Source organism: Megalopta genalis, chromosome 5 (assembly GCF_051020955.1).
Source record: "Megalopta genalis isolate 19385.01 chromosome 5, iyMegGena1_principal, whole genome shotgun sequence".
NCBI lineage: Eukaryota > Metazoa > Arthropoda > Insecta > Hymenoptera > Halictidae > Megalopta > Megalopta genalis.
In genome coordinates, this window is record NC_135017.1 from 6,085,526 (window position 1) to 6,109,875 (window position 24,350).

General features: G+C 37.5%; 1 protein-coding gene across 4 annotated transcripts in view; it reads left to right on the plus strand.

Annotated features, from left to right (window-relative positions):
- Positions 1-24,350, plus strand: part of Stacl (SH3 and cysteine-rich domain-containing protein) — a 154,003-nt gene that overhangs the window by 84,960 nt on the left and 44,693 nt on the right. For all 4 annotated transcript variants that reach the window (XM_076522408.1, XM_033474404.2, XM_033474403.2 and 1 more), the window contains exons 3-6: positions 17,554-17,810; positions 20,905-21,297; positions 22,541-22,797; positions 23,685-23,796. In XM_076522408.1, the coding sequence (XP_076378523.1) occupies positions 17,554-17,810; positions 20,905-21,297; positions 22,541-22,797; positions 23,685-23,796 (1,019 nt within the window). The remainder of the gene's footprint in view (positions 1-17,553; positions 17,811-20,904; positions 21,298-22,540; positions 22,798-23,684; positions 23,797-24,350) is intronic.

Sequence of the window (24,350 nt, forward strand, 5' to 3'; positions counted from 1 at the left end):
TAATTAGTGTGAATTTGCCTGTAACAGGTACTCTGAGACGAAGGGAAAAAGTCGGTATAGTAAATTCTCCCTAATTGACGAACACCTTGGAAACAAAATGGACAATTTGGGAAGAATTTTTATTTTTATTATTTATTATTATTATTATTATTATTATTATTATTATTATTCGAGCCTTCTCTTCCCAAATTGCCTTTTTTGTGTACAATCTGAACATCAGTTGAGGAGAATTTACTGTATATCGCAGTGAATGAAAAATGAAATGCTAAGAAAGGTTATGTCAAGAATATATAAATAACCTTGACATAATCGTTCTTAGCTTTTCATTTTTCATGCACTGGGATATACAGTAAATTCTCCCTAATATGGGGAAAATGATCTTTTGAGAAAAATCTCTGTGGAACCTTAAATACGAACCACTAAAAGTAACCCCCCCCCCCACTCAAGGTTATGTCAAAGTTATGTTACGGTTATTTTATACCTTGACATAACCTTGAGGGGGGTTAATTTTAGGAGTTTTAAGTATTAAGAGTATTTAAGGTTTCACTGATTTTTTTTACAACTACAGTAAATCCTCCCCAATTGTCCTCCAAAAAAATGGAGAATATGAGAAGCGAAGACGACGGTTATATTTTTTATAGTTTTCTTAGATTATAATTTTTATAGTTATTAACAATCGACAACTATAAAAATATAATCGTCGTCTTCGCTTCCCAAATTGTCCATCTTTGTTTACAAGCTGAGGGACAATCAGAGAGAATTTACTGTCCGTCCTTCAAGAATGTACAAAAAAGGAAAATTGATCTTTTGAAATGTTCACGCTAGCATTATCCCTTTAACCGTAATTACTAAAAGATCCCCTAGCGTTCCAGTCCCCGATGACGCCGAGCGGACACGATTACCAGGAATTCGACGGACTGCGAATTTATTATAAGCCACGTGTGTTTCGATCGTCGGTAACACGCGTTCCTTCAAGTCCCCGTGGCGGAGGCCTGCGCCACGCCCCCTCAATTGACCCTGTCACGTCAATTTTCGTGCGACCGGCGAGATCGATATCGCCTACGGCTTGGCAAATAAGGTCGATGTCTATTTGCCAGGGATTAGAAATTAGCCTCATTAAGAGTTTTGAATGGCCATTAACCTGCTCGTCCAGCCGTCTTTACTGTAAACCGACCCTCCCCGGGGCAAAGTTCACGTAATTGGCGATGCACGCGTTTACAGATGTGTTCGACGGTCGCAAAGGAGACGGTGGGGGAGAAGTGGTCGGATGAATCGGGTCAGTGGACAAAACGCGGGCCACAGTCGTCGTCCGTCGGGAAGCGGAGTCGAAAGCAAATGGGGGTGGCTTATTAATTCAAGGGGTTGCTCTGCTTTTCAGTGCCGCCCGTCCGCGCCCGCTCCGATGAAATTGGCCGAGCCACAAGCGATTAGGGGAAGAAAGCTCGCGACCGGTTACTATTGTCCCATTTTATGCCGCTTCATCAATTTTTTCTCATCGAACGTCTGACATTTCGTTTCAATTACGATTTTCACTTTTACGAACGCTGTGTTCGAGGCGCTTTTCATGGTATTCCGATGGATCGACGTCGTAGAATAGGCTTTTAGTGCTTCCCGGGGGCTACCTTAATTAATTAAATGCACTTCGGTGCGCCGAAGTGGTTTCTGTTTACCCGCGCCTCCGCGATATTTTCTCGCAAACAATTGAATCTTACCGGCGGCTTATTTAATTTCCGGAATATAGTTTGAGTAAAAACTGACTGTATGGCATCTTTCTTCACCGAGGGTGACCCGGTTGTTCTCCGCGAAATTTTGCCAGCATGTATTTTACAAAGAGAAATAAGAAAAAATGATTACAGGAGCGTAGATTTTTAAACGCTTCGTTGAAAAGCTACGATACTACTGATAGCAAGCAAAAGCCTCAGAAAATAAAAGTCACAGATTACGGAAACATAGTATAAGTGTGTCAATTACTGTGCCCCCCTCTGTGCTCTCACGATAATTTTACTTGTGTTCGAACACAACGTTTAAAAATCAAATTTGACGTGTCATCTTCAGAATCAAATCAAAGCTTGACGCTTCCCAAAACGAGAAAATAAATTATTATGTTCGTAGACAATTAATTAATTTACATATTTTATTTCATTAATTATTAATTATAATATGTTCGACCAAATCACAAAAATTCAGTGATATAAAATCGACGCATAATTAAAATGTTTCAAGAATTGCCATAAAGCTAGAAAACACTGTTCAATTTGTCGAGAACTCCACATGTCACTCTAATGGGCACAGTAATTATAACTTTTTAATAGAGCATCTAAAAATTCGTATAACACATTTTTCTTATTTCCGCTCGTAGAATATGCTGGTCAATTTTTGCTGACAAGTTTGGGACATCCTCTATGTTCAGAAAAAAATCGTAACCTCGGTTTAGCAAGGTGTTATCAGCAGACGGCAAAGGCGCGGGAAAACGGTCGAAATTCGAACGGAAACGACAAGTTTAGAGTAACGAATGGCGGTCTATTCGTTTCCAGTTAAATGCAGCAGATGTCGCATCAACACGCCCGATGTAATTTTTCATTTATTTCCCTTGTAACGCAGAGACTTGGCGACGCGACGCGACGGTTTCCTCGTTATCAGGTTGTGTTCGAACCACAATTTACCGCCGCGCGCGGCGAAAAGTCACGGATCGAAAGCGAGATCGTGACGGATTACCATGTTTCTCTCGACATTAATCGCCCCCGTCATCCATCATATTTTATGGTGATCCATTCTAAGCTGGCCGTCACGACCCGTTCCCCGAAAATAATCTTCCAAACAAAAGCTCCCCCCCCCCTTCTCTTCCGCTGCGCGGTGCCGCTGTTTCGTGTATTAGTAGATATCGTTTCTCGGTTATTATTGTGGGATGGTATTATTATAGAATAAATAGATTTAATAGATTGTAATATTTCCACTCAACACTTATAATTTATTTAGGTATTTGATATTTTTAAATTTAAATATTTTGATATGATATTATCAGACTAATAAATATTTATTTATAATATATATTATATGCTATTAATATTATTATTTATTTTATATTTATTATTATATTTTTTATTTTATATCATTTTTATATTATTTGTAATATATTATATATATATATATATATTAATAATTTATATAAATAATATTAAATAATACCTATATATATATATATTATTAAAAATATATATATACCTATATATATTATTTAATATTATTTATTTTATATTTATTGTATATCTATTATATATTTTATATTTTTATATTTGTGTATTTTATTTTATATTATTTTTATATTGTTTATAATACATATAATACATATATAATTTTATATCTAAATTATATCTAAGAAGATTTATTATAAATTGAATACTCGTTTTGGTAGGTAACAATAATCAATGAATTAATACTTACATGTTGACGAAATCTTCATTAACACAATTAACATAAACATAATCGACATTTAAAAATTGTCGCTGAAATAAAAAAAACATTAATTATCTACATCTGCCACAGTAGTGCAACGTTAGAAAAAAATGTTTAACGAACGGCGACACACGCACCTATTTTCCAGCTGAAATTCGTTTCCAAACAAGTTCGTTGCCGGTGCGAATTTAATTGGCCCGTTAAAATCGAAATGCCGTACGAGCGAAACGGGCAAAGTTAATTAAGATCGTGATTTCGAAATAGTCGGAGATCGGGAAATCACTTTGCCGTCAGACTGGAGCAGAGGAAAGGAAAAAGGGATTGCGGCGATAAACCCTTGGAGGGGTGGGTGGTGGGGAGGGGATGCAGATCGGATATTGAAAATAAAAGGATGGAAATCGACGAACGGAGGAGGAGGCAAAACGCGGCAGTATCAGAAAAATACCGGGATAGAAAATATCGGGCAGGACTTTCGCTAATTACTTTCCGATTGACACAAGGGCTTTATATTCATCAGTCATCTATGACAATTCGCCGCGGGCCTCCTCATCCGGCTCGGCTGGCTGCAGTATCGATTGGCTTCCCATTGGAATTGACACGCAACCGAATAATTGAAGGTGTCAAATGGCGAATGCGCGCCGGTACGTATTGAAGATTTGTTCGCGTCGGCACTGCGAGCCCCGTGACGGTAGCTGCCAATACCGGTTGCATAGAAAATCGATTGACTCGATAGCATTTACCGCTTTAAACAAAAATATCTAGTGGAGCACGTAGCACGGAATCCTTTGCACTCGTGAACGTACCCATCAACCGTCAGCAGATTGCAGCGGTCCGTATGTACGCGGTTGTAAAACTGGAACTGGGATCACACACAGTTTACGGACTACAGCTATTTCTCCCACCATTGTCCCTGTCAGAGGTCTGCTCGCGTAGTCCCCATGCTACGGTAAATACAGTTATTTCTCCCGGAAATGCCAAATTTCGGGTCGCCGTGAATTTCCCTGTGATAGACCTACGCCTATGTAATTTATTGCTACGCCGATGCTAAGGGTCGACGGAGCCGGACAAGTGTTTCATGCGGCACGCGACGCGAGGAAGGATGATACAAAATGATCTGTTTGAGTGTGAGTCAGATTTTTGAGACAATAAACTTGGAAACCCTCAGTTTAGTAGCAAAAATGGACTATTTAGACAGGGGAGATTACGTCGTTTCTTCTCTATAATTCCATAATATTTTATTCTTTTGCAATTTTATAATATTTTATTCTTTTGCAATTTTATATTTTATTCTTTTGCAATTTTATATTTTATTTTTTTGCAATTTTATAATATTTTATTCTTTTGCAATTTTATATTTTATTCTTTTGCAATTTTATATTTTATTTTTTTGCAATTTTATAATATTTTATTCTTTTGCAATTTTATATTTTATTCTTTTGCAATTTTATATTTTATTTTTTTGCAATTTTATATTTTATTCTTTTGCAATTTTATATTTTATTCTTTTGCAATTTTATATTTTATTTTTTTGCAATTTTATAATATTTTATTCTTTTGCAATTTTATATTTTATTCTTTTGCAATTTTATAATATTTTATTTTTGCAATTTTATAATATTTTATTCTTTTGCAATTTTATAATATTTTACTCTTTTGCAATATTACAATGTTTCATTTCATTACAATTTTACAATGACATTTGGTTGTTGACAATCGGCAATTATAAAAATGAGTCGCAAGGCTTGAATAATCGTATCTCTACTTTCTAAATTGTCTATTTTTGTGGATAAGTAATTTCTCTTTAATTCGCGCCCAGATCGCGCACAAAAATTGGCAATTTGGGAAGAGGATAACTCTGCTGATATTTTCTTTTGAACGACATACATATCTTCTTCGACTTTGCCTTTAACATTTTTCTAACGGTATTTTCGTTATCATTGAAATTTGTGTAATGAAATGAAATAAGTTACTTGCTGCGTATAATGGATAAATATGGTTCAAAGTATGTCGTGTTTGGTCTCATTTTAATTCGAAAAATCTGATCAATCTGATCTGATCAAAAAAATTTTCATGTATACAAAATTAGAAATACAAAAAGTTAAGTCATCGTTTTTATTCAAGCATTACTTATGAATTCATATTAATGCACATCGGCATACAGGTCGCTATCTTTTTTGTCGATTGCCCCAAATTTCGTACTCTCTCACTCTGTTACTCTGTTTCGCCCTGTTTCTCTGTCTCTCTATCTCACCCTGTCTCTCTGTCGTACCCTGTCTCTCTGTCTTTCTCTGTCTCTTCCTGTCTTTCTCTGTCTCTCCCTGTCTTTGTCTGCCTCTCCCTGCCTTTGTCTGTCTCTCTCTGTCTTAGTTTGTTTCTTCCAGTCTTTCTCTGCCCTTTTCTGTTTTTCTCTGTCTCCCCTAATCTTTCTCTGTCTTTCTTTGTCTTCCTCTATCTTTCTTTGTCTTTCTCTGTTTTCCTCTGTGTTTCTCTGTCTTCCTCTGTTTTTCTCTGTCTCTCCCTGTCTCTCTATCTCTCCAGATCTTTTTGTCTTTCCCTGTCCCTCTGTCTTTCTCTGTCTCTCCCTGTCTCTCTGTCTCTCCAGATCTTTTTGTCTTTCCCTGTCCCTCTGTCTTTCTCTGTCTCTCCCTGTCTCTCTGTCTCTCCAGATCTTTTTGTCTTTCCCTGTCCCTCTGTCTTTCTCTGTCTCTCCCTGTCTCTCTGTCTCTCCAGATCTCTTTGTCTGTCTCTCCTAGTCTTTCTCTGTCTTTCTCTGTTTCTCTCTATCTCTCCCTATCTTTGTATGTCTCCCTCAATCTTTCTCTGTCTTTCTTCGTCATTCTCTGCCTCTCTTTGTCTTTCTCTGTCTATTTCTGTCTTTCTCTGTCTATTTCTGTCTTTCTCTGTCTTTATCTGTCTCTTCCTCTCTCTCTCTCTCTCTCTCTCTCTCTCTCTCTCCAGATCTCTTTGTTTTTCCCTGTTCCTCTGTCTTTCTCTGTCTTTCTTTGTCTCTCCTTGTCTTTCCCCGCCTCACCCTGTCTTTGTCTATCTCTCCCAGTCTTTCTCTGTCTCTCTGCCTCACTGTCTATCCCTGTCTCCCTGTCTCCCTGTGTCTCTGTCTCACCCTGTCACTCTCTCTCTCTCTCTCTCTCTCTGTCTTTCCCTGTCTCTCCTTGTCTCTCCCTCTCTCTCTCTCTCTCTCTCTCTCTCTCTCTCTGTTTCACTCACACATACGCGCGCGCTCGAGGTATCGGCAGCTATAAAAACGAGCCGCGAGACTCGAAGAATCGTGTCCGAGTGTCCGCCGTTTACCGTTTCCAATTCCGAGCACCGGGCCTTCTAAGGAGAATTTACTGTACACCGTTAGGACCCATCCACGTTACGACACGGGAACTGGCAGTTACAACGTTTGACTCTACACTATTAAACACAACGAAGTCGTAAACCACGGGGCTATCAGCCCCTGTCAGATTAATTTATAGATTCGAAGGTACTAAGGTTAAGTCGGTCCTCGCAAAGTTACACGTTCTAGACCACTCGCCACGGAATTAGGACTCCTGGAGTCCTCCGAGGCCTCGAAAACCAACGCTTGTTAGACTCCGTGATGAGGATCCACAGACTCCGATTCCCCGGCAGCCGAGCCTATACATATACCATTAGGATAGGCAACTTAGCGACTGCGCGGGCTTAGGACTTATAGGCTTTGTTCCGGCATTAGAGTGATTAAACCTTGGCTGCGTGTCTACAGACATCTCTCCACCAATTCCCAGGAGCGGCGAAGCCGTTCGCGAACGGTAATGTACCATTTCAAGCAAAGGTGACTTAAAGTTCACGGGGCAATAGCGGATCAGCGCCGGAGAACGTCTGATTACCAAGGGAGAAAATTCGCCGGGACAAAGCGGAGGGAAGTATGTGAGCAGGGCCGTAGGGGGAGGGGCTGGTAAGGTGTTCGCCTCGAAGGGTCGCGTGGGCGGTTGGCCAAAGACAATTTCCACTCGGAGACCGGAGGCAGACGTATTTACGCGGCCCAACGGGATAATCGATTCCTCTTGTGGCGCACGTCGTAACAACGACACCGACACGTGCATACGGATAGATCCTCTCCCCCCCTCCCCTCCCCCACCCAACCGGTCCCATCGATCGTATTCAAACAACGGCCGCAACGAAAGCACTCGGGTCTCAGCGAGAGAAATCTCCGTCGAACGAAAATCGGCTCAGGTTACCCGGGTTACCCTGGCAACTGCTCGGCGATAGGCAAAGGTAAACCGAGCTCCGGATGCTTTTCCTTGGCCGGGGCTCTGTCAGGCGATTTCCAGACCGCATCGTATCGGTGTAGAATCAGAGCGAGGCTCCCCTTGGAATAATTGTTGGGTTAGACGCAGCGTAGAAACGAATCTGGGGCTGGCGTCTCATCGTTGCATAGAGCACCGGGAACGTGTTTAGAAAACAGGTCCGCGTGTTGGTGTTCGGCGATTTCGGGAACGCGTATCGCGTCGACGTAGAATCGAAACGGTTCTCCCCTTAAAATAATTGTTAGGTTAGTCACAGCGTAGAAACGAATCTGGGGCTGGCGTCTCATCGTTGCATAGAGCACCGGGAACGTGTTTAGAAAACAGGTCCGCGTGTTGGTGTTCGGCGATTTCGGGAACGCGTATCGCGTCGACGTAGAATCGAAACGGCTCTCCCCTTAAAATAATTGTTAGGTTAGTCACAGCGTAGAAATCAATCTGGCGCCACTTCGTTGAATCGAGCACGATAATATTTAGATTGCGTGCCGATGTTCGCCGATTTCCGGAACGGCGCCGCGTCGATGACGCGGAACCAAAACGGCTCTCCTTAAAATAATTGTTAGGTTAGTCGCGGAGTAGAAATCAATCTGGCGCCCATTCGCGGTGAATAGAGTGCGAAAACATCATTTTGATTGCGCGGTCGCCGCGTTGTGTTCGGCGATTTCAAGGACGTACCGTGTCGATGGTGTATAATGATTCAATTTAATATATTCGATTCGTAATGTTCAATTCAGAATAGTCAAAATTTAGTCAAAAAATTAGTCAAAATTACCTTTGAAGTAATTTTTAGATTAGTCGCGGCGTGGAAGGTGAATCTGGCGCTGCTTTTTCATTGGATTAGTGTATGAAAACGTTTGAAACGTGGACGGTTTCCCGCCATTCTGCGGCCTCGTATTGCCAACCTTTGAAACGGTAACGATTTTGTGGTGCTAGTTTAAATTTGAACGTTTTCCCGCCACGCGTTCTCGTGATACCAACTTGAAATAATGTGCCGGGTTCGACGTATCAGGTGTGCCAACCTCGAAGAAGATTAACGCGGTACAGTAAATTCTCCCTAATTGATTTTCAGCTTGGTAACGATAATGGACAATTTGGGAAGAGGTGACGCGATTATTAGAGCGGCTCGTTTGACTAGAATTCTCGAAATGACAAGTCATGATATAATTATGTAACTTTTTTAATTGTAACATTTTAAAAGTGAATCTCTTTTTTTAACATATTGCTGACAGTTTTCTGATCAAAATGTAACCAAACGTGATATGGTTTGGACAGACATTTTCGATTAGAATAAGTATTCTCAGAAATGTTTGAAGTTGGAATCGAAACGCGCAGATCTGAGACTACTAAGTCGCGCTAAGACACGATTCTTCACGCGGCTTGTTTTTATAGGAAATCGGGGCAGTTGGTAAAAATAGGCAGAGGACAGCATGTCCCGGTGTACATTAATATGAATATGTAGTAATGCTAGAATGAAAGCGATGACTCAACTTTTTTACTTCTACTTTCTTGCCACCATTCGAAAGCAATTAGGAGGCCACATGTCACGATTCGAATGCAATTCGCAGGCCATTCGAAGGCCACGTGCCACTATTCGAAGGCAATTCGATGAGAATTTGAAGGAAATTCGATGAGAATTTGAAGGCAATTCGAAGGCAATTTGAAGAAAATTCGAAGGTCAGGAGACACGATTCGAAAGCAATTCGAAGGCAATTAGGAGGCCACATGTCACAATTCGAAAGCAATTCGCAGGCCATTTGAAGGCCACGTGCCACTATTCGAAGGTAATTCGAAAGCAATTCGATGAGAATTTGAAGGAAATTCGATGAGAATTTGAAGGCAATTCGAAGGCAATTTGAAGGAAATTCGAAGGCAATTCAAAAGCAATTCGAAGGCAATTTGAAGGCAATTCGTAGGCCACATGCCACCATTCGAAGGCAATTCGGAGGAGATGTTGGACATGTCACCATTATAATAATCGTATTTCCTTTTCCCAAATTGTCCATTTTTGTATACAAACAGAGCAACAATTAGAGAGAATTTACTGTATAGTAATTATATAATAGTATCTCCTCTTCCCAAATTTGTGTTTACCACAATAAATTCTCCCTAATTGACGCTCAGATTGTACATAAAACTGGACAATTTGGGAAGAGGAGAGGAAGAGAAGTTTGTATAATTGTTTGCAATCGGCCAACTATAAAAACGAGCCACAAGTCTCGAATAATCCTCTACTCAAATTGTCCATTTTGTTTCCAAGCTGATGGTCAATTAGGGAGAATTTCCTGCATTTCTTTTTGCATTTTGCCGTAAGAAGATTTGAATCGAGAACGGAGTATTGTCGACTGAAATTAAACGTTGATTTATTATGGATTTAAAAGCGACGCTTCTTTTCTGTTCGAAATAGTAAAATTCTAATCTGCGTTAATGGACGCCGGAGACCGAAAAGTAATGTCGTTTCTACGCATATTTATCTGTTTGAATTTAATGTAAACAAACGACATTACCTTCCGGCCCCCCTAATAGAATGGTGTCGAAGAAAGGGCAGGATTTTGGGGTTTCAGTCGATCGTAATGAATTCTAAACTTGACCTCGATCGAATCGAAACCAGCACCTGGTGCCGCATCAATCAGAGACCGGGTGCAATATCTACCAACAGTTAAATCTTCGGCTGAACGTGGCCACTGTGGTCACACGTAACGTTCCTATCAAACAGTATCCAACAGAAGATTAATCGAAACCTCCCTGAAACATGCTCGCCGTAGAATATTCATTACCACGTTCTGTCCGGTTACATCATACGCCGATAACGTGTAAACTGTTTGGAATTCGAGTTAATAATATTACAAGTTGATCGGGTTCGTTTATTCGAATCGTTATTTGGGCGGCGTGTGAATCAACATTCGAAGATTGTTCACTGAACGGAGACACACGCGGTTGCGCTCGTAAATACAAACGGTAATCTATAATTTAATTAGCGGCAAAATACCTTTGTTTATTTCAGCGATCTCGTTCACGGATTAACGAGTCAGCGAAGATTATTATCGGCGACGCGAGCCTTGTGCGCGATATTCTGCCACCGAAACGATAAACATAATTTACAAAATCAACATCCCGCTCACAATGCAACAATTAATTGGGCCGTTCGGCGATATTAAGGATACGATGAAATTGTGCGCACAACAAAATGAAAGTAAACAAGGAATGATAATATATATAGAATTTGTGAGTTCGAACACCGGATATCCGTATGTGTAATACCGTTATCGCAAACGATTAGTTGGGCAACGTATAATAAACTTTTGCGAATAAATCTCCAGTCGTACGATATCGTATGAAAGTGTAGGTGCAACAGATTCCATTTAGTATGATCAAAAAATGATGAATGTTGTCCGAGTAATTCCAGGAATATTAATGTCGAGCGAGCGGCCGTCGGATAAACCGTCTGCAAATGCCGATTCGTTGCTCTTGTTATTCAAAACAATGACGTTCACCCACGCGAAATAAAATAGTGGATAATTAGGGGGAATTGCTGTAGTTAACTGAATGTGATTGAATGACTGAATTTAATGTAGTTGAAGAACAATTGGGGTGAATTTACTGTACAAAATAAGCAATAAATAATAAATATGTATTGTGTATTTATTAATTTATTTATTCGTTCATTTATTATATATTATATCATATTTATAAATAAATAATATATATATATATATACATATATAAAATTAAAATTAAAATATCTCCAAAACTAATGATTCTTTATCATAAGTAGGTAATACTTTTTTGTAAAGAATATTAAGGTGCATCAACTGATGTAGTAAAAAATATATGATTCTATTTAAAAAAACATTAATGACTTTCATATGTCCTCCACACGTCTATCTACCAGAAAACTAGTATCATCAGAATGTGACCCTCTCGAAACCATTCAACTTCATCTAGAACGTTTTTCGCCACGCGTAATAATAATGACGTAAAACTAGATGGTAATATATGTTGACCCACACTGTGTATACATATGTATACACAGGGTATACACAGGCTCAACACATATTGCCATCTAGATTTAGGTCATGATTATTATATTATATTATATCATTATGTTATATTATTATATTATATTATATCATTATGTTATATTATTATATTATATTATCATACTATATTATTATACTATATTATTATATTATATTATTATACAATATATATATTTATTTATGTACAGTAAATTCTCCCTAATTGACGCTCAGATTGTGCACAAAAATGACCATTTTGGAAGAGGAGATACTATTATACAACAAACTTCGCGGCTCATTTTTATCAATATCTGTTGTTAATAACTATAAAAACTAAATTCCAAAATTGTCCATTTTTATGCACAATTTGAGCGACAATAATGGAGAATTTATACCGTATTTATAAATTATATCCGAAACGAAGTGCGCGCGCGTCCAAACAATATTTTCTTTTCGCAACTGACACATGATTGGAGGAAAGGAGAGAAAAAAAGGGAGAACGAAATTTTTGATTTTGTTCAACAGCGCGGCACCGCCCCCGCGCGCGCGCTTGAAACGCAAAGGCGATTATGTTTCGCAACCTGGGCCGTTACCCGGCGCGGGAATTGACATTCAATCACGCGGGCGCGGCTAAAAATAAAAGGAAAGCTTAATTAATTCTGTGACGCAACCGGTCTCTTCCCTCAATATTTTAATTCCGCGCGTAATTGACTCCGTCTTGGCAATATCTCGACGGTCGCCGGTGACGGGCGAACGTCAGATTTTATTTTTGGAAAACTCCATTCTCATTGTGCAGAATTTCCGTTGCGAATTCACTTCGCCGGCTTCGTGCGATCTGCGATTCGTGTCGTTTTTAATTTGCTTTCGTGCAATTTGAATTTTTCGCGTGTTTGTATATTCGTCAATTTTGTATTTTGTGGCTGACCAGTTAATTAAATTGGTCTCGCTAGACGCGGATAACGTGGGAAGTTTTTTTTTATTATATATATATAAACTCTGATTTTGAGAATTGATCGGGGTTTTACGAAATAATTGTTGTCCTTTAGTCGTGAGTGAATCGGGCATCAGAAACGATATTTTTACAATAAAAATTTGAATTTGAATTTAACTTTTATGTATTTTCATATATACACTCTTGTTAGTATCTTTACATAAACAATATTTATTTAAATAGATTTCACTAGAAAAATATTTTTCATATCAATTTTTGAAATTGATTGAAACAAATTTTAACAAAATGGTGGTGTGATTGTTGATCTAGTCTGATTATTAGTGCATCTAGGATAAAAAATGGTACTTTCACAATAAAAATAGTTTTAAATCAATTTTGTGTTTTTATACACCAATCATTTTAGTATTTTTATATAAACATTGTTTATTTAAAAGAGATTTCACTAGAAAAGTAAATGAGAGTAAAGATTAAACTCTGACGTTAGATTTTTGAAATTGATTGTCCGGAACGAATTAGAACAAAATGGTGGAGCGATTATTGTCCTTTAGTCATCAGAGAATCTGGCATCAAAAATGGCACTTTTACAATAAAAATGTCAGTTCTATATTAATTATGTGTTTCAATTCACACAAGTTACTTTAGTATTTTTCTATGAACAATATTTAATTGAATAAATCTCACTAAGTAGACAAATGAGTAACTTTTATTAAATTCTTATATTAGAATGATTTTGAAAATGAATGTAAATGAATTTTAACGAAATGACAGTCCTTCAGTCAACAGTCATGCTATCTTAAAAGACGATTCTTTACAACAAACATTTGGTTCTAAATCAATTTTGTTTGATTTGAATTTTCAGTTTTCACAGATTAGTCATTTAAGTATGTTTGTATAAACAATATAATTAAATTGACTTCACTAGGTAGACAAATATTATGATATTAGAATTATATTAGAAATATTATAGATTAAAGAAGTAGAATATTGTAGCTAAAATATTATAAATATTATAAATATAGAAATAAATATTATAGATATAGAAACATTATAAATTATGACATTAGAATGATATTAAAAATATTATAGATTAAAGAAGTAGAATATTGTAGCTAAAATATTATAAATATTATAAATATAGAAATAAATATTATAGATATAGAAACATTATAAATTATGACATTAGAATGATATTAAAAATATTATAGATTAAAGAAGTAGAATATTGTAGCTAAAATATTATAAATGTTATAAATACAGAAATAAATATTATAGATATAGAAATATTATAAATTATGATATAAAACTCTGATGTTAGAATGATTTTAAAAATTGATTCAAACAAATTGTAACAAAATGGTGGTCCCTTAGTCATCGGTGGTTCTACCATAAAGAAATGATACTGTCATAAGTGACGCTATCGTAAATGGTACTGTCATAAATGGTGCTTTCGCAGTAAAAACGATTTGTTGAAATATAATTATAAACCTGACGGTGTTAGAAACGCTTGTGTAAATAACGTGTTCACTGTTATTTCGGTTTAGCACCTTTCGCATGTGGGGGACATGAGATTTCATGATTGAATAACCGTGAGCCACTGATGACGTTCTATCCGCCTCATTTAAAGATGATACTGTCACGGTAACGACACCATTGCCAAATGATCTTGTTGCAAAAACAAGTGAAATCATTCTCAGCGGAGCCGCCGTGAAATGCAGCGAGGAATTCGTTTGGGGGACGCACGTGATGTCATTGTCCTTGCAACGAATTCGCGTGGGCGGAGGACGATTCGAGATTGTGTCACTATCTTCGTAACCACGACAGTGGTAGAATCTAACGTGATATACTGTTTACGGTACACAGTGCCAAGTTTCCCTGGAGTCGTTGACGAGTCGTCAACACCTAGACACTTCAACGAAAATTTTGATTCTTCGAACAATGTGTGAATTGTTGATCACAGAAGATTATACAGGATGTCCCAAAAGTATTGTACAAGTGGGAAATGAGGGGTTCCTGAAGTGATTTGAAGCAACTTTTTCCTTAGCGAAAATGCAATCCGCGGCTTCGTTTTCAAATTATTAACGAAAAAGGTTGGCCATTTGCGCTTCGACCGCTGATTGGCTCCGCCCAGTTCCGCTGATTGGCTCCGCCCAGTTCCGCTGATTGGTTCGGCCGCCTAGCGCTAGGCGAGCTCGCCTCTCATTGGTCACTGTTTTTCGTAAATAACTCGTAAACAATGCCGCGGATTGCATTTTCGTTGAGGAAAAAGTTACTTCAAATGACCTTAAGAATCAGCCCTTTCCGGGCGTTAACATAATTATGGGACACCCTGTAGGTTTAATAGGGAGAATGTCGAATGCCAATGCGGCGAAATTCGTGGATCCACCGATTCCTAATTGCCGACGATAACGAGCGCCGAGTTTCCGATTAATTGGTGCCGATGAACGTTTAACGTCCCGCCATCTTGGATCGTGTGCAGCTCGCCCCGAACAGTCCCTTTTAACGAGGCATTCGGTTAAGACGTTACTTGATTAGGGAACGAACAACTTTCACTAACAACCGATAAACTCGACGGTACCATGAGCACACCGGATAATAATTATCCTTCAGCCGATAATTAATTTCTAAATCCAAACCAATTATCTCGCGTCTTGAAATCTCTCAAGTTCGGAAATGCTTGTTCAGGTCAAATTAGTGTTAGGCGAATAACTTCCATTTTAAATTAATAATTTTTCAGTAAGTAACCTCTACCGCTAAGTCAATGATTCTTAATTAAATAACTTTTATTTTAAGCAAATGATCATTCAGCGAATTAATTTTATTTTAAGTGAAGAAATTTTTGGTACATTGCTCTTATTTCAAGCAAATAATTTGTCAACAAGTAACTTTCGTTTTAAGTGAATCAATTTTAATTAAATAACTATTCTTTTAAGGAAAAATAATCTTTTGGTAAATCACTTTTATTTCGAGCAAAGAATATTACTTTTATTTCAAGCAAATAATTATTCAGGAAATAACATTCAGTTTTAGTAAATAAAATTTCAATAATTTTTACTCTAAGTAAAAAAATCTCAACAAAACAACTGCTGATCTAAACAAATAATAATTAATTAGTAGTCAAGGTCACTCGAAGTTCACACGGTTTGCCTTTTCGAATCGCCTAACGTTCTCCTTTTATTATTTCAAGGCTCGACGGGAACGACGAAGAAATTTTCTGTTTGCTGTTATATTTTTGGTAAATTGGAGAAGATTAGGAAATTTCAACGGGGTCGAAAGTGACCCAGCGATCCGTTGCAGGATTAAACGAATATTGATTCGAGTATCGTAGGCGGTTCTATGGTCGTAATTCTGTGAGAATGGTGGAAGATACTTGCGCGCGCCCATTTCGAAAGATTTATTTGAACCGTTCCTTCTTTGAGGAAAAGAGGGTCGGTCGTTGGGAATCTTCTAACGTTTCGTTAGAAGCCGTTGGATCGCTCCGCGGCTGATAAATGAGATTCATAGGGTTCGCATTCGAGGGGAAACACATTCATGGGGGCTCCTTTGACCGGCTGGTATACATATACAGAGAAATTTGATATAAAGTCCAATCGATAAGTTTACTTTTGCCGGCTCAGAAGATCGCATCGATCGAATATTTTAGCGTGATCTTTGAATATTTTTCAGCAAATTTACCGTCCATGTTTCTCGTTAATGAAAATACAAAAACTGTATGTTTCGGTGTGGGAAGTAATTGAATTTATTTAACAAATTCGTTTCTCGCCACAGCAGAAGTTTTATTATTAGAAATGCATTTATAGGCAGAACGAATTTCCACGTGTAAATATTAAATAACAACATGGCGTAATTAAATATATTTTTATTTGCATGGGAAAATATATTATATATTATTATTATATATTTATTATATTTTTATATTTATATTTTATTTATATTTATATTTATATTTTTATATTTTATATTTATATTTTTATATTATATATTTATTATATTATTTATTATATTATTATTATATATTTATAAATTTTATTTTCTATTTCAAACACTACAACGATTATTGTAAAACAAATGTAGCAGTCCCGTTTACAAAATCTTTTATTTATAATTTTCTTTCAAGAGAATACATAACATCTTTATTTAAATATTTGATTTTCCTGACTCCCCATGGTCGCAAAATTCATTCTCACAATTTACAAAATTTTTATAAATCCTGAATAATAAAATCTCATAGATAGAGTAGGTGAGGGTGAATGAGAAGGTGACAGACAAAATAGCATTGTTCTTCTGAACAACGTAGCAGACGCTCAATTTTATCGAATACAGCATTTTATTTTTCATTATCCTTTATTTATAATATTCCTGAAAGAATATACACAATATTTTTATTGAAATATTTTATTCTCCCCTTCTCCTTGGTCACAAAAACCATGTCGCAATTTTTTAAATTTCTACAAACCTTAAACAATAAAATTGCATACTTAGGGTAGTTGAGGGTGAACTAAAAGGTGACAGACAAAATATCAAAGTAAATAATAATTATTCGATAATTTATTTATTTAATTAATTACTTAATTTCGTACATTTATAATTTTTCTGCAAAAATATACACAACATTTTTCGCTTCATATAACACAAATCCCGTTTCTACCAATCCCAGAATTTCCCAGAGCCCCGTGAGCAGCATAATTGCACAGTTAGGCTAAGGGGGTGTAAAAGAAGCTGGTCGTAGATAAAACAAAACAAAGTATAACAAGGGTGTAGGTGGCTAACAGGTACTCGATTTTATCGACTCTCCTCGTCGGTGTTCAGCAGTGGGCCTCAACTCGAATGTTTTTTGACCGTGTTCCAGTGTCGGAGTTCACAGAGATGCTGGGTACCATCATGGAGGACCACTCCGCGAACGTCCAACGTTTGGTGGACAAATTCCGGAGCAGGTCCGAGGACACGAGGCTCGACACAGGAGGCGTGCGACGTGTTTGGGAGAACCTGTTGCGTCAGGTGGAGGCTGATGCGTTAGCTCACCTGGACTTCGCCAAGGTTCTCCAACAGCAACTCTCTAGGCCCACCTTGGAAGCGAGTTTCCACAGGAAGCTTCAGTCTAGGAAGGCGAGTACTTGTCATTGATCATGTTAAACCAGATGATCTTGATTTCTCCACGACATTCTTGACACATCTCTGTGTAGTGGATTGGTGTATCAGTTAACATTCTACATACAGTAATTTCTCTCAATGCAATTCAGTTTGAAGTATTACTAGAAATTTTCGAGGTCATCTAGTTACAAGATTCTACTAGGTTCAGTTTAACGACTACTGCAGCAAATCCTCCTAAATTGTCCCTCGGCTTGGAAACAAAAATGAACAACTTGGGAAGAGGAAATACGATTATTCGAGTTCGTGGTTCGTTTTTATAGTCATTGATAATTCCCAAGTTGGCCATTTTTGTTTCCAAGCCGAGGGACAATTTAGGAGGATTTGCTGCAGCAGTCGTTAAACTGAACCTAGTAGAATCTTGTAACTAGACGACCTCGAAAATTTCTAGTAATACTTCAAACTGAATTGCATGTTTCTCAGTTCACTTTTTCTAAACATGGATTTGCAATATTCCAGTCACCGATAAGAATATTTTCTGATAGCCAAGTAGATGTAGTCTGCCCCCATGCATAGCAAATGCAACCTTGTCCTCATTCAGCGTTTTGTATTTTTGCAGCCTCAGAGATGAAGACTGATAGCATGCATCCCCTTGTACATAGTTATCTACATCCTGATGGTATCTGGTGATGATACAATCCTTGATGGACTAGAACACCTATTAGCTTATTATAATTCCTACAGAGCCATAGTATTTTCAGTTTTCTATCGAGGTCTCAGGTGTCTTATTAACTAAAAAATTCTAGAAACTTGACATTGTTTAGAAATTATTTTCAACTTACTAAATTGATTACAGTAAGAAAGGGACTCCTATTTGCCTTTTGTTTACTGTAATTGATAAAGAAAATTTTTATTTTGCATAAAAATCCGCAGTCTATTTATTACAGAGGGTGGCCACTGAATAACCGAATGATACTAAACAAAAATATCTTTCACAAACTCATGTTCTTTAGATTTCAAATTATTTTATTTGGAAATATGATTAATGAATATTTTTCAGTATTATGTTTGAGAAACGTTTTTCACTGGAATAGAGAAAGTCGACGAATTCTACTCGTTGCTGGGCATCATACGTAGCCATTTTAATCTCCAAGGGATGCTCTGCAAGAAAAAGACAAGTAAAAAAGTTGAAAATGAACAAGTTATGACTCATAAATGTTCCAGTGGCCACGCTATATAATCATTGGTCATTAGAATTCATTATATCGGAGATATTGGGTTTCTGTCTAGATGTAATCATCATAGCTAAGTAAGAGTTCCATCACCACTCTACAATCTACAGTACATCAAACGATCTCAGATATCCCCCTATCACAGCAGCTTGTCATTTTACCTTTCCAAACAATGCCAGATGGACTAATGAGAATGTCTCAGATGTCCCTTTACATCTCACGATCACTGCTAATTAGAATCCACTATATATTGAAGACAATAGGTCTCTGTCTAAGTACAATGATCACGGTCTAGCTCTGATGTCCTCAAATGTTCGCCTATATCGTAGCAGCTTGTAACTTCAGCTTTCCAACAAGATTAGGTCTAATGTATATGCAAATGATCATTGCAGGTATTTCCTTGTCCTCGTTAAGGTTATTTCATTCTTACATTTCAAGAGATGAAGATTGATAGTGATAGCTTTTGCCCTTGTACATAGTTCAACTATACATATATAAATAGCATCTGGTGATGGTGTAACACTTGATGAACTGAAACACCTATTTACTTATTAGAATTCAAATAAAGTCAGCTTTTCTAGTTTTCTATTCAGGATCCCATTTTATATCTCATGATCACTGATTTCTAGAATCCATTGTATTGAACCTGTGTCTGTAATTAATACCACCAAGTCAAAATTCTTTGACCCCTCCACCGATGATCTCAAATATCCTCTTAGAGTCTTTTGACTTTTCTATACAGCATCTCTAATGTCCCATTACCTCTCATGATCACTACCAATCAGAAATGAAAATTAATAGCGATAGAAAATGCCATCATGAAAATGATTAGTGATAGCATCTGATGATGATATAACAATTGATGAACCAAAACACCTATTTACTTATTATAATTTTTATATACATAGTCAGCATGTTTAGTTTTCTATTGAGGCTCCCATTACATCTCATGATCACTATTAGCTGAAACCCACTGTATTGAAGATACCAGGTCTCTAATTAGTACAGTCAAGTCAGAATTTCTTCATTCCTCCACCGGCGATCTCAAATATCTTCTTAGAGTCTTTCAACTTTTCTATTAAGCACCTCTACATATAATGTCCTATGACCTCTCATGATCTCTACTAATCAGAGATGAAAATTAATAGCTTGTATCCTTGTACTCAGTTGTCTTCACACCAATAGCATCTGATGATATATCACTCGATGAACCAGAACACCTATTTATTTATTATAATTCTTATAAAGTCAGCTTTTCTAATTCTCTATTAAGGCTCCCATTACATCCTATGACCACAATTAGCTAAAATCCACTATATCGAAGATACTGGGTCTCTGTCTAAATACAATGATCACAGCCAAGTCTCTATGCCCAGCTAACTAAATGTCAGCTTTTCTAATTCTCTATTAAGGCTCCCATTACATTCTATGACCACAATTAGCTAAAATCCACATATATTGAAGATACTGGATCTCTGTCTAAATGCAATGATCACAGCCAAGTCTCTATGCCCAGCTAACTAAATGTCAGCTTTTCTAATTCTCTATTAAGGCTCCCATTACATCCTATGACCACAATTAGCTAAAATCCACATATATTGAAGATACTGGGTCTCTGTCTAAATGCAATGATCACAGCCAAGTCTCTATGCCCAGCTAACTAAATGTCAGCTTTTCTAATTCTCTATTAAGGCTCCCATTACATCCTATGACCACAATTAGCTAAAATCCACATATATTGAAGATACTGGGTCTCTGTCTAAATGCAATGATCACAGCTAAGTCTCTATGTCCTCAAATGCCCCTCTCTACTATATCAGCTTCTAACCCCAGCCTGTGAACAAGGTCAGATCTAACGAGAATGCAAATGATGATTGCAGGTGTTCGCTCATCGCGAGGCTTTCGAACAGCTGGTGGCCAAATCCGAGGAGAAGCTGCAGCGTGCCCGGGCGGATTACAAGCGCGCGTACGCCGCGTTACTGATGCTAGAGGGCGGCAGCGAACAGGACCTAAAACGTGCTTACTTCGAGGCGCACAACGCGTACGTTCTGCAATTGAGGGCCACGAATGCCATCACGGAACGATACCAGACGCGATGTCTGACCGGTATCCTCGGCGAGATAGCGGAGGTCTACGAGGATCTATGCGGATTGGCTTGCAAATGCGTCACCGGGTTCACGGAGGCGATTGCGGAGCGGTCTCGCGAGCAGGCCAAGCGTTATCAAGCCATCTCCGAGGAAGCCCAAGTCGTCGCGCCTTTGAACGACCTGCAAGTACGTTCCTCTTGCAACAATGTCGTCAGTTTTGGGACTTCTCTGCCTCTAGGGACTAACTTCAGTCTAGATTTAGTTCAGTTGTTGTTTCAGTTGTCATTTAGTTTCAATTGTTTTGTATTATGGTATGAAGAAATTATGAGAATCTCGATCTCCCCTTTATGAATTTATACGGTGCGATTCTTTTTTTTTTGTCAAGTATTGAAATTTTTATCAACATTGTAAGCCTTGCACTGACCTTGCGAATTTTTCTGATTTCTGTATTATGGCATGGAGTAATTAGAAGGACCTTGTGTCCATTTTCTAATTTATAAAATGTGATTCTGTAGTATGGATTACTTTGTGACATTGCTAACTATTGGAACGTCTATTGACATTATATGTCTTATACAGATTTTGCGAAGGTTTCTAATTTTTATATTATTGCGATTCTTTTGTCAAGTATTGAAATTTTTATCAACATTGTAAGCCTTGCACTGACCTTGCGAATTGTTCTGATTTCTATATTATGGCATGGAGTAATTAGAAGGAGCTTGTGTCCATTTTCTAATTCATAAAATGTGATTCTGCAGTCTGGGTTGCATTCTGACATTGCCAACTGTTGATTATGCTTATTGATATTATGTACAGACTTTGGAAAAGTTTCTAAGTTTTATATCACCGCATGAAGTCATTAATAAGGTTTTGCTTCTCTTTTCTAATTTATAAAATGTTTTTCTCGTACGAGTTATTTTTTTGACATTGCTAACTAATGATATGCTTACTGACATTGTACGTCATGTACACACCTTGAAAACGTTTCCGACTTCTGTATTGTGTCAAAAAGTAATCGGAAGGGCTTTGCTTCGCTTTTCTAATTTATGAAATATGTTTCTTTCGTCTGAGTTATTCTTGGACATTATCATTAACGTTATTATTGTCATTAACACTATTATCATTAACATCATGTCTTTTGCAGACTTTAGAAACGTTTCTAACTTTCATATTATAGCATAAAGCAATTTATACGGTTTTGCTTCGCTTTTATAATTTATAAAACGTGTTTCTTTCGTCTGGATTATTTCTTGACACTGCCAACTACTGAAATGCTTATTAACATTGTACGTCTTGTAAAATGTGTATTACCATTATTCGCGTATTATAACATGAATCAATTAAGCGTTAGCAAGTAAAAAACTAAGAGTGCAATTAAGTGGACTGCCTGTTTCGGTTTCCTAATTTCTGAAATGTGTTTTCTGGCCAGATTTTAGCACGGAGTTTGACGGCCACAGGGACTCCGTCAAAGAAGCCTGCCAGACGTCTGTTCGTTGCGCCAGGCCCTCCGGAACAGGTACCGATGGAGAGAATCAATCAGGTACCATCTTTGAGAGACGAGTTGGCTCCGACGGGAACCAGTACCCTGCCGATGATGGAGGATCTCCGACGGGAACACGACGCTCTCAGCCAGAAAATCTCGGGGCTTCAAGAAGCTTTAGATTCACTGATGCGCATGCAACGCAAGTACGTACCAATGTTAACCCCTAGATCCATTGCTATGGTTGCCATGACTATTTGGAGCTGCTCATTTGATTATGCTTTGGTAGCATTTTTGACACCCTTATTGCGTCTACTTTTATTTGCAATTTTTTGACAATAATACACTTGCCGTCTATTCTCTTCGTTATATTTTTGCTAAATCTTTCGAAATCCTTGTAGTCTTCATTTTTATTTGTAATTATTTGAGAAGATAGTTTTTGCTCTATGGATACAACAATTTTGAGTAACTCCATTTTGTTAATAACAGTTTTAAAAATTGTCGAATTAGTTTAATATTTCTGGGATGCTCATCCCTCTCGTTACACTTTGGTAATTTCTTTAACACTCTTATAGTGTTCAGACTCGTGTACGATTTTTCCCCGTGATAGTTCGGACATTGTACTATGTGCACGAAAATTTTCAATAACATCGGTTTGTTAATAACAATTTTTAAAATCCTTCATTTCGTTCGATGTTTTCGCGCTGCTTAATTCTTCGTTACGTTTTCATAATTTATTTAATGCCCTTACAGTTTACGGCTCAATTTGCAATTTTTTTGCAAGATAGTTCTGACGTTGCATTATCTATAGAAAAATTATCGATAATATTCCTTTGTTAATAACGACGTTAAGAATCGAATGAAATGGATGAATATTTTTGGGCCGCTTAGCATGAATTTGAATATTGGGACGGGAGAGGTATCTAATCGGTTGTTGTGCCGAATCCTTCGAGACTCCTTCGATCCGCAACGGAACACGTGACGAAGGGGCAATTTCACACCGGTTCTTCGCTCGGGAAAAACACTCGACCCCATTTAATTCCCAGAAGCTCGAACCGCTGAACAGTTTCCCGTTTCCTCTGTGTGATTGCAGGAGCGCCGAAAGCAACCTTTACACCAAAGTGGCCGAGCTGCAGAAAGACATTTCCATGAAGCGTTTCGAGCTTGGGGAGGCGCAGTTGAACCTCGCGGCCGTTCAAGCACAGGTATCTATTTATTAATAATTATATATTACGTTTGAAAGACGCTTGAAATTAGATTATTATTGTTTGAACTTCGTGACCTTTAACCTGCTGCAACTTGGAGAAAAAAAAGCCGATAACGATCTACTTTAGCTTGTACTGAATCTCAAGCCTCTACTTTTGATTACTCCTAAGTTGTTTTCCTTTCAAGTGCTCTTTTACAGAAAAAGCCGAGCGAGAAAGTAAAAGTGCTCCTCTTTCTCGAAATTTTTTCATTTCGTGAAACTTTTATCACGCCTCTGCGAAATAAAAACAATTTCTGTCCTGCACTTCACCATCATGACACTGAAGATTGAAGTACCCCCTTAAAACGAGACCATAAATTTCGGCTTAGGTTTTTTTATATACGTTCAGTTTCACTTAAAACGTAATAATTCTGTCAATTTTTTTTTTCAATTCTTGATAAATCGTGCAAATTCACATGTCTCTGCGGAGTTCAAAAAATTGTTTTCCGCTAGTTCAACGCCTTGTAAATAAAGATTGAAGTACTCCCTTTACAACGAGACCATAAACTTTTA